Source organism: Phycodurus eques, chromosome 3 (genome assembly GCF_024500275.1).
Source record: "Phycodurus eques isolate BA_2022a chromosome 3, UOR_Pequ_1.1, whole genome shotgun sequence".
In the NCBI taxonomy this organism is placed as follows: Eukaryota; Metazoa; Chordata; class Actinopteri; order Syngnathiformes; family Syngnathidae; genus Phycodurus; species Phycodurus eques.
The window spans coordinates 16329246-16341328 of record NC_084527.1 but is presented as its reverse complement, the minus strand read 5'-3'; the positions used below and the strand labels follow the sequence as shown (position 1 = coordinate 16341328).

The 12083-nt window shown below is 40.3% G+C and overlaps 1 protein-coding gene across 2 annotated transcripts in view; it reads right to left on the bottom strand.

Annotated features, from left to right (window-relative positions):
• The window catches only part of rhobtb4 (Rho related BTB domain containing 4), a 54580-nt gene that overhangs the window by 30279 nt on the left and 12218 nt on the right, over window positions 1-12083 (bottom strand). The window contains exon 1 of one of the 2 annotated variants that reach the window (XM_061672257.1): window positions 2091-2477. The exons of the other annotated variant lie outside the window; for it this stretch is intronic. Within the exon in view, the coding sequence (XP_061528241.1) occupies window positions 2091-2119 (29 nt within the window). The 5' untranslated portion in view covers window positions 2120-2477. Of the gene's footprint in view, window positions 1-2090; window positions 2478-12083 lie in introns of those variants that run through there. 2 annotated transcript variants of the gene reach the window in all.

Below are 12083 nucleotides of genomic sequence, written 5' to 3'. Positions count from 1 at the left end.
AGCAAACCAGAGTGCCCGGAGAAAACCCACACAATCACAGGGAAGACATCAAAACTCAACACAGGAAGGCCAGAGCAGAGATTCGAGCTATGAACCTCTGAACTGTATTGGACACGTATATTTTTAGGAATGGGCATGTGACTACATTTTCTTTATTGACAACAAACAACAGATGTGAAAGGAGGAATCAAACCAGGGGGAGTAAAATTATACCATCTGTTTTATTGATTTTTTTCCAGAGGGGAGAAAGGGGCCATCTATTTTGGGAGCAGTGTTTTATTTATTATAACGGACCACGCAGCTGGCAATTAATTGAGGCATGGTGTCTTGTAGAGCGGCGGTTACCATATTAGAACAGATGGGACAATTGGTGGACAACTGGTTAAGAATGCGGCCTGTGACTGACCAGCAGAGACACTCACAGCAGGAGTGATTTTAAGCAAGGTGCCAAACTGGCCAATTGTTCCATGGGCACTTAAGAATGCAACAAGGGAGCTAGTTTTCCCCATATCAAACCACTATTTATGTATCCCTACCCCAACAAGGCACGTTCATTCAAAAGATGACATCAGCATGTAATAAAACATGCACTCCATTTATTTATGGTTTACCTTCCACCTTGACTTGATACGGGGGCATCCACACCAGTCACATAAATGCAGGCTGCCAGGGTTGTGCCAGGGCTGTGCTATCTAAAGCCATTCACACACACTAAAGTCCCTGGGTATTGCTCTACATATGACGGCAGCATGAGGTTCACTCGTACAAGTAGTGGGAGGCAAAAGAATTTGTGATTCAGCTCTTGTATTGGATATCATTACTTGCGTTTCCTAACCTTTATTTACTGAGCCAAGGCAGATTTTTTACTTTAGAAAAAAAAAATCTCAAAGCGCAACACCAAACAAAAATGTCACAAAAAGTTGTTACATAGGTTAACTGCCATCTAGTGGGAAAACATGTAATTGTTCTTCCAATCAGTATACATCACTGGCATAGATAGATGAACAAAGATACATTGTTTGTATTGAATACTTTTCAGACCAAACCCACGGCACACCTAATGATCTCTCACAGAAGATTTATGTGCCATGGCACACTGGTTGAGATTAGAACCACTGCATTAGATTATGCACTGTACCTAATGTTGTGGTTGGTACAGCTGAGCACCATTCCATGTAAAAATAGGATTATTTGCAAATATAAGCGTTGGTCAAAAGACAAAGACTGCAAAATATGAATGCATTATTTCCACAAATACCTAACGTGAATATGATTGACTACTGATTGTTTTGTTGTTGTTGTTGTTTTAAATTAGATGGATTTTATTCCGATCAGCATGCACGCCCTGTCAACCTCACTGTGCCACCTGCGTAACGCAACCCCTCTGCTGACGTCATAGCCACAGGGCAAGCATTACCCGCGTGCGTGTGGGCGCGCACGTGCGGTCAAACTAACATTTTCCCTGCAGAAAACCGTCTGCCATCGTCACATCACAGCCGGGACGTGCACGCGCACCCAGCTCTTGAGATGACACTTATCACTGAATGAAGCACCCCCTCCCATTCACAAGCACCTGATTCATTCATATTTTGGGGGAAATCGAGCGTGCACATCAAGCTAAATACATCTTGGGGTGCGTAGAGCAAAAAAAAAAAAAAAACAAACAAACAAAAAACGTTCAAAATTTAAAAAAAATCAGCACGTGTAAGTAATACGAGGTAGGTATCATCCCAGAAAGATGCAGCTGATAAATCTTGCATAACACGCCAAGCCCATCCACTGCACGAAGACACGTAACACCTCAGTTGTAGCAGGCAGGGCAATAATAAGAATAAGAATCCCACCACTGTAAACATATCAGTTTACAATAAAACGCGATGCATCTACGAGGGAGGCCATTAGTGACGAAAGGAGCAGAGCATAAAAGTATAAGTGCACACACACACACAAAAATAAAATAAATAGCACGGCCCGAAGAGAACGGTGTCAACTTTTAGGAGCAAAAGAGCAGATGGATGCGATGGAATTGGGAGCATGTGGTCGTGGTTTTTTTTTTTTTTTGAGAAGGTGAAGGGGGGGGGGGTCCCTACCTTCCGACGGTTCCGGAATTGACCCACATGCCACTCTGCCGGTGTGCCTGTCTCGCAAACCAGGCAAGGACACGCAGGGAAGAACAAATAGGTGGTCGTGTTCGGGTCCACTTGACACAAAGAGCATGGATCTGCAAGGGGACCAAAAGGACCTCTGCCCTCTCACACTCCCCTCTTTTCCTGCTTCCCGTGGCCGCCTTCTCGGAGCCTCACGAGCTTCGGTTCAGTTTAAAATCATCCACCGGTGATAAAATACACGAGAGAGAATACTTTTATGGGTTGCAATGTACACATTTACCGGCCCAGACACTCGGTTGCAGTCTGAGCCACCTCCTTTTCTGTTGTTGTTTCCCCAGCTGATTTCATCAAAGGACACGCCCCCGTAATGTGTCGTCACGGACACTACTCACCCAACTCCTGCCGTGGGAGGAGTTGGGTGGGGCGTTCAAGTTCAGTCAGGAAAAAAAACAGACACAGTGGATTTGAACGTCATCTTTCGCCACGTACAAATATACCCAACGGCCACAACATTAGGCATACCTGCATAATTTTATACAGTGTGGGTTCTCCCGAAACAGGGTTTTCACTGCATTTCTAAAAAAGTATATTTTATATTATTGTAAGCCACTAAAACATTACACTCAAATTGAACTTTTAACACACAGCCTTAAATATATATGTATATTTATTTACGAACTTCAATTCCAATGAAGTTGGGACGTTTTGTATAACGTAAATAAAAACAGAAAACAATGATTTGCAAATCCTTTCCAACCTGCTCTATAGTCTACTGAACACACTACAAAGATGATATCGTTGATGTTCAAACTGGTGAAGGTTAGTGTTTTTTTTGGTCGTTTTGGTTTTTTTTTGCAAATATTTTCTAATTTTAAATTTTATGCCTGCAACACGTTCCCAAAAAGATGGGACAGGTGCAACAAAAGCCTGGAAAAGTTGAGAAATGCTCAAAAGACACCTGTTTGGAACAATCCACAGGTGATCAGGTTAACTGGAAACAAGAGTGTGTCAGCTTTAAGAACAACGTTACTCAAAATACAATTCAGTCACTTAATTACAATTCAGTCACTCAAAATACAATTCAGTCACTTAATTTGTGATGGAATTTGTGGTGAAATGTATTTCATCTCGGTGTTCAACTGAGACATTGTGCGCCCCGCCCCCCTTGCTCATAATGAAATTTCCTTTGTGCTGTGGAAGACTGAAGACAGACATCTACTGGCAGGTGCTGGTATTGAGCTCTGAAAACAAAGGACACAATAAACTCCCTCACCCTGCAATGATGTCAATGCAGTGTTCAAGGCCAGAGTAGCAGGAATGTCTGTCTGACTGTGCCTAAAGCCAAGAGTGAGATTATACATATCTGACCTTTCTGTTAATGACGTCTGCTCTCGCTCATGAGACGGACAAAAAAAAAAGAAAATAAAAAAACTTGGGACACACAACCCAATTGATTATTATGTCATTCAAGCATCCATTTCCACATCTAACTTCTCTCTTCAATCTTCATTTTGAATAATTATACAGCTATGTGTCCTACTTTGTGTGGGAATATTTGGGGGAAGGCCCTACAAAGCAAGGTCCATAAAGGCATGCTTGGATGAGTTTGTTGTGAAAGAACTTTACAAAGAAAGAACTTTACACAGAAACCCTGCCCTCCACCATGCTTTCTCTTAAAAATATATTCTAATATCATAGGTTTTCTCTCTTTTATTATAGGGCTGTTTGTTCTTGACCGGTTAGCATAACAGCAAATACAGCTCGCATATATGCTTGAGAAAAAAACTCTAGCATTGATTTGCAACACTGTTACTGTAGATGGAGTAATACTAAAATTAGTATTCAAAATAAGTTATTTTTTTATTTAATTGTAATTATTCAGCAATATTTTGGAAATGTTTATGATTTTCTGGTGCCTGAGTATCTGTGACTGGGTTGGGCCAAATGCAGCAAAATATATAATGTCATAAATAAGTATTTTGTAAAAAGTGTAACATTGATGGTTGAGCTGGATGAATCCGATAATATAATTATATGAAACCTGCTTTTCTTGAGAACAACTATTTATCAAAAAAAAAAAGGTAAATATTTCAAAAATGTTGGTGCCGAAGTTGTTCTCCATTTCTGGAATGACCTGTTACCTGTTTTTTTTTCTTGATAGGAAAATGGAGGCATTTAGTTGAGGGATTTTTATTTATTTATTTTTTTATTTTGTATTTTTATTTGTAATATATCTTAAGTGGATAGGACACCCAGCAAGGTGTGCCACACCCATGTGTTTTAACACCCATGCTTTTACCCTGAGAAAATTTCAACACCCGCACTTTTCAGCACAACAGTGGTGGATGTGGGTGTTTAAAAATACTCACATTTCCCAGTGAAAGGGTTAAACAATTTTCCTGCTGTTATCACACAACAAGCAACAACTACCACCACCAACCCAACTAAATGTGGCTCAGAATGCAAAATGTGGCTCAGAAGGCACACACTGTGAGTAAGTGTTTTTTTTTTTTGTGTGTGTGTGTGTTTTTTTTTTTTTTTTTTTTTTTTTTTTTTTTTTTAAAGATGTGACCAGTTTGGTCTTTGGCGCCCTGAGAAAACAGTGCCCCCTGACCCGGCTGGCATGGGCAGAAAGCAGCAGCGTGAAAGATGGTGTGGAATGCCATGGGATAAAGTAGGGTTTCAAGAGCACTGGCATTGCGAGGGCTTAGAAATGTGGAGAGTCTGCTCCCTTTGTTTGGACACTTGTGAGAGAACTATCAAGCAGCCCAGTCTGATGGGACATCTGGCCTTTTCAGCCACGGCGCTACAACAACAGTGGAATGCGCACTTGCGATTGTGAACTTTCTTGCTCTTTTATCCAACGTGTGGGGAGTTTGGTCCGGTAGGGCTTCAGTCTTCAACAAGGTGTGTCCTTTCGATTAGGTAAATGCATAAAACCCCTCCAGGCACAACCTCAGAACATTTTCGGCCGCAGTGACCCGCATGTCCCTTGTTGTAATTTTAATTAAGTTGCTCACAACTCCTTACATAGTTAACTGTTTTTATACAACTGATACAACTATAAAATTAGTTGACTGTCATTTGTCAAGCTTTTATGCGTTACTATTAACACATGTTTAGACTTTAAGACTGACAGCATAGAATATTAAAATGGTCCTTAAAACTAGTGATGCACTAACGAGTGCTATTACTATACAGCTGTACTTGTACACGCACTTAAAAATAAGCTCAGATATGACACCGATACCACTTTACAATGGGGTGATAAAGTATCACTTAGGTTGTCCTGCTACAAGTTTTATTTGAAAACTGAAATGCCTTGTTACTATATTTTAGTGAAATGTATGGAAAGACATAGTTGGATGTTAAAATGTCAGTAATGACAAGCTGTTACTTTTTAAAGTGTTGTATTTGAGTGAAACTTATTCCATGCTCAAGAAAAGTTTGTGGTTTCCATCTCTGAACAATATTTAATAAGAATAAAACATTTCCATCACAATTACAAGACGAAATGTCATTATCAAGTATCGGTAGTTGGCATCGGCGAGTACTCAAAGGTAAAAAAATGGTTTCGATGCATCCCTACTTAAAACACAACCTGCACAATTAGCAAAGCCTTTATTATACGGACGCGTTGACCCTGGAAGAATTTATTGATAGTTCTATTATTTTCCAGCGAACACGTGGTTTCCAAATTGGAGGTTGACCAGAATCCCTGAATGGATTGTGTTCGACCTCATCGGTTGCACTGTATACTGTATAGCCTACATGCACTACTGGAGACATGTCAGAGTGAGGGGGCTGCACATAAAAGAGTGCCCCAGGCAGGCAGGCAAGGGTCTTGCTAAAGATCACTTCGATGCTGCTCGGGAAGGGAACTAGAAACCATTCTTATTTAAGTATTTTGGGGGTCCATGCAGAAATTTAATGAGGCCTCTTTATAGACTTGATGTACTGCCATCTGAGGCCTGTTCCTCCCACTGGCCGAAAACAACTATTAAAGCATAGACGACCCCTGATACAAATGGACCACTTCACTCTCATCTCCAACTCATGTCATTGCCTCTATATCCAATTGGCCTGCAGTGGTCCTAAAGTTGTCCAAACAGTCAGCTTCTCACAACGCACGTGTCCAGAGAGAATTAGCCTTGAACCCACACCATCGAGTGCACTAACAAACATAAGACACACTCCACACACACTCAATGAGGAGAAGAAAAATGTGTACATGTATACCTTGTCCACTGACAAGTAGGTCAGAGCTGCAGTGGGTCTTCAAAACAGTCCCAGCACCATGTTAGTGATAACAGTATCAAGGATTAAATTCTAATACACACAATCAGACACACTACAAAACATTACATGGTACATGTTGTAGATTACGTGATAACTATAGTTTGAGATCATTTGCTCCTTTGTTCTGCAGGAGGAGTTTGACTGGTGTGTGTTGTTGTCGTTTTTGGACAGACAACACTGGAATTTCAATGTCTTCCCCTGGCCAAGAGGGCCAAAGTTCAAGGGTATGAATGGAATGGCTGAAGGGCAACACAAAGATGTGATCTTGTGGGAAACATTGATACTGGCATCCCTAAAATATGCACATCTGTTGCAATGTCTGAATCTCTTGCCTTTCCTCTTCATCTTTCTCAAACACAAATACCAACATTGAGTTGCTCGGAGAGGTACATTTCAGAGTGGCCACGCTGGCATGAAGCAGAGAGTGTTTTGTAATGTCTGGCCTATTTGGTAATTGGTCATGAGTGTGAGTTTAAGTGGGAAAACATTGGAGGCTCGATAAGGCCTGTGAGAAAGTAACAGAGGAGAAGATACAGTATTGTTGACTTGTTGTGTTATCTGTAGATTGTCCTATCTTGTGTGTAGCCAGATGTTGTTTCCTCATTATAACCTAATGAAGATATATCACTGTGTTATCTTATTCCAGACAAAACAAAAAGCAGTGTGACGCAAGTGCCAGTGAGCTCCTGAATGGACTATTTGTTAGGATTTAATTCTTTGTGGGGCGGAGATGCTTGTTTCCTGCTTGTGAAAAAACATTATTTATTACGAAGCAGGCCCATGAGTAAAATGTGGCACAGGGAAATGCTTTCTGCATACGCTTTTCTTTCAAATCTAGTTGTTATGAGCAGTCAAAATGCATAAATGGCCTCTAACACGAATGCAGTCTGCAATTAGCACAGATTAAAGTTAACCATATGCAGGATTCAAAATAAAAGTACTTTTTGTCTTGTTTTGCTCATTGAGGTGAGTAAAAGGCAAAGGGTGGGGGCAATAACAGCCTTGAGTTCCAAGAATTCCAAGCACTCTTGGGAACTGTCGACACAAGGATGGACAATCAGGGCGATGATTGGCCGTGATGGAAGGAAATGTCAGGAACGTTAAGTGGTTCCTGGGGCAAAGACTTGATGAAGGAGGTAATAACGGAACAGGAGGAAATGAGGAAGTCTGGGATGTGAAATTGAAGTTGGTACAGTATCTCTGTTTAACTGCTTTCTGTCCGAGAATACAAAGATAGTCGTTTTAGTACAATTGCAGATGTGGGGTTGTATAGACCTTTTCAAATGTTTGTGTAAAGAGTAGGCGACAGGGTACTTCCGGGTGTGAAAATGCCAGGGGCTGACCTGAACTGAAAACAATGGTTGTGGAGGAGGATAAATAGAGTGGATGGTTGTAGAGGTGAATAAAACAGGTCAGTAGCCATTTGTAAAAGGAAGGATTGGGAAACAAACCATCACCAATCGGTTTTTGGAAGGAATTTTCTCAAAGGTGTATAAAAAGTGGTTGGGTGGTTTGCCTTTGAGTAAGTCATCATGAAATAAATCCATTTTGCAGTCAAAAGAGCACCTTCGCACTATTAATCCGAGCAACAGAAAAGTCGATTAACTAGCCATTCCCTCAATGATCCTATTAACTATGTCTGAATTTTAATTCAAACTAATTTAAAAGTAATTCTATTTTTTAATCAACTTACATGTTGAAAGGTAAATCACAGCAGGCATCGGGTCCAAAGCCGTAGAAAACAGTCTGCACAGTGACATTTGCTGGCACCATATGGTCACCTGGTTGACATAACCCCACTATGCAATGGAATGCAACATAGTTGACTATTTCCTAAGGTTATTATAGGTAAGGGAAATTTTCCAGATACTTAAGAATATATATTTTCTATGTCAATTTGAAATTAGGTGGCACGGTGAATGACTGGTTAGCATGTTTGCCTCACAATTCTGAGGACCCAGGTTCAAATCCGGCCTCGCCTGTGTGGAGTTTGCATGTTGTCCCTGTGCCTGCGTGGGTTTTCCCCAGGTACTCCGGTTTCCACTGTAGTGGACATGCGCCCCGCAAACTGAGGTGCGACAGTGACTCCTCACACCTTGGTAAACTGCATTCTTCCAAGCGGCCCTGCTGTGAGACTGCCCCCAAGGAGACGCCTCGTGGGCCCTAAACTAATTAACATCTACCTTCGAAGTCTGAACTCCCAAGCATCGAAGGCCAGATGTTCCACCGGACCTGTCTGGGAATAGGAACAATTGCTGGGACAAGGCGTAACCCGCAGGCGTCGAGAGGAACTGCAAAGTCGAATCAGGAAGACTCTCATTTGATGTTTAACCAAGGATAAATGTCTGTTTTAATATTTCATGAACTCTGCAGAATTATTCCAAATGTATGCCTTGTCGTCTGTGTCAGTGTGTCAACTTTAAGCTTTTTCAACTTTTTTTGTGAGCAATTGTGAGATTTTGAGGATTGTGTGTCTTGATGTGACTCCAGACAACATGAAACGTGATTTGAACCATAAGCAGGTGATTTGCCAAAACTAAAGTATAACCAGTCAGTCCGATATGCTTGACCTCTGAGTAAAGAGGTTATTTTATATTACTATATGATTTTAAACCCATTTTATCAAATTTGTCAGCAAGATTCAAGCTGATGGGTGTGGTCTCCTCCAAGTCTGCAATTCCTCTTGACCACGCCCCGCCTCTGGGGTATTTTAACTCTTAACTCCCGTTTTTGCTCTGGTGTGTTTTTTCTCTCTCTCCTCTTGTCTTGCTGGCAGCTCGCCAGCCAGGCTGGCCTTTGGCCACCCCCCCCCCCCCCTCCCCTCGCCCTTTCTTTGTTCGGGCACACAGCTCGGTAACCGCGAGCCTTGGATATAGATGATGCATCCGCACGCCTTGTCCAGAACGAGTGCAATAACCTACAGTACACCCACACAACAAGCCATTTTGCCAAAAACTGAGCAAGGCTGGAGACCCTGGTTGATAATATCGCATCTATAAACCATGTGACATGGATTTAACTGGCGGTGGGTACATTTACTCTGTCAAATTTACTCAAGTAACATTTTGGATAAAATTCTACATGGCATTTGCTACTTTCATTTATCAATAATTGCGTGCGTGATCTATTTTTAGACTTTTGTTTTCATAAAATAAAAACCTGACAAACTTTTTTTTGCTGAAAGTACAGCTATTTGGTAAACCTCTACTATTTGCGGAGTAGGTTAGGAGTCAACATTTTTACTTCGGCCAAGTGGGGTTAACCTGATCAAGCAGATCTGGCAGACGTCCGTACTCAACTGCTATTCTCGTTTTGGAGTGTCCTGCTGAAGAGGTTTGTGCATTTACATTGAGATTGCACAGGTGCACTGATGCTTAACTTTCCCTGCAACTTCCTACTAAATTTCTCATGCAAAAAAACTATTCAGTGTACCCTACTGCGCTTTGCTTCACAGCACAAAATGCACAAATCAAATGCTTAAATAATCTCACACACACTACAATACTACTTTCGCTGTTGGCTAGCAACACAGGGGTTGGTACAGGTGTGCCTCAAGCGTTCGCTGCAATGTGGCAATGCTGATCTGATGCTTTTCCAAACTCTTAAAGCGGTTATTCACTTTGACTAATAAAGCTGATCAATAAACTATTCATACCAAAGTATCAGTCTAACATTGAGGAGTTCGGCACAATCAAACATATAGAAGAATCTATATGAAAAAGTCTAAGCAATGATCATTATGAAAGTTACTTAAATGGTTAAAAAGGCAATATATTTGTATATAGTCATTTATAACCATCTTAGCATGTATTTTGAAGATCAATGTAAAGTGGAGACAAACATATGTTAAGTGATGCTATCTGGAACTAGATGAATGCATGTTTCCTGGCTAATTTCTTACAACTCATTCACTGCCATTGACAGCTGTTTAATTCAAATATCCATGTTAACGTGGAGGACTGGCAGTGAATGAGTTTAATAAGTTCCTGTACAATTTTGTCAGGTAAAAGTAAGACAATGTTATAGAATTAGTGTGACTAATGCTTTGTAGTTTTATTATAGAGCGATAGACAAGGCCATCAGTGGCAGATTGGTGAGTGATCATTTGTCATGTGTATTTTTTATTCTGGTAATGTCTTGACAGGATTTGACACTTCACCACTACCTGTGGCAATATTAGTGATAATGGTGGTTTGCACACACTGCAGCCACTGTCACATCGTAAACTTTGGAAGGATTTAAGACCAGACAGAAAAAGGTCAGCAAGGATAAACGGAGTCATTAGCGTCATAATGTTTGCTATGCTTTTGATAGTCTATTGTTGTATGTAGCGTTCTAAACAATAGGGCAGGGGCAGGAAACTTTCCTATGTATTTTATCATTTTAAAAAAATGTCATTTTGGATTAAAGCTGCTACCCACTGGTGTACTAACTATCACAGACATTTACAAATGCTGTTCATTTATGGTAGCCTTCACATGAATCTTTAATTGGGTGTTGGCCTAACAAAGAACTCTATTTATTATATAATATACAGTATATCATAGTAGAGTTTATAATGAGGAGTGAGATTTGTGTGTCGTCAGTGCAGGTCAGTCAGAATTCCAGAAACAGCCTAATCAAACAAACAGGGACGCCAAGTCAAACACCTCTGGACTTCAGTCTGGTTCAGACCAGCTGTTCTGTTCATACATTACCACACACATCCTACCTGCATGTAGCACAGGAGGCCTGCATTTCCACTTTGGACACCCTAAAATAACAAACACGATTTTGCACCCTGGTTATGGTTTGCATAGGTGTGTGATATTTTACAGGTTATAGTGGTACCTCTAAAGTTGAACACGATCTGTTCCGGGATCCTAAGGAAAGGACACAAATATACTATGAAATATCTATGAAGCTCTTGGTTTTGTTCATGATAAAAAAAAGCCTTAGACGGTAAATTGTCCTTTTTTTTTAATCAGTTCTTTGAGTGCTTGCATGGTGAGCACTCAACATCATGCTCACATTCCAAGCACACAGGAAAAAAACTGAATTCTTGGAAATTGCTTTTAGCTGTTATTCTTATACCTGAAACCTTTTTTCAGTGTACTTTTAAACTGGATGAAGTGTTACCTTGGGGCCATTTTAAAAGCACAATCAGAAACTTCTTTGGAATGTCTGAATGCACCTAAAACAAGAACTGTGTGAGAGTCCAAAGTGCTGTATTATATAACTCAATATATTATGTAGTTCAATCATGATATTTCTCATACATCACTTAAAAAAAATTAATATAAAAACATTTTTACAGTCACTGCCACATTAGTTAATCACCTCAGGGGTGTTTGAGTTTCATAAAACATGTTTAATGTTAGATTTTAGATGAAGGAGAACAAGACTTAACATACAGGGAGAAAATATTGCCTTCATAATCTTAACATGTTCCCATAAAGAGTAAAATATGCTCTTAGGGACAGGCGCAACCTCTAATTGCAATTTAAACTGTCCTAAAATAAATAACCCTGCAAGTTATGGAAAACGCCGTCTGTTCTTCAGTAATAAATTACACTTTGAGAGTCTTCTTTCCAAACTGCAGCTGAACCATTTAATCTATTTATCTTCATCTTTTTCTTTATTTTGGGTCTGACCACCAGATTGTGGACATCTTGTGTTGCTCTATATACAGTGCTT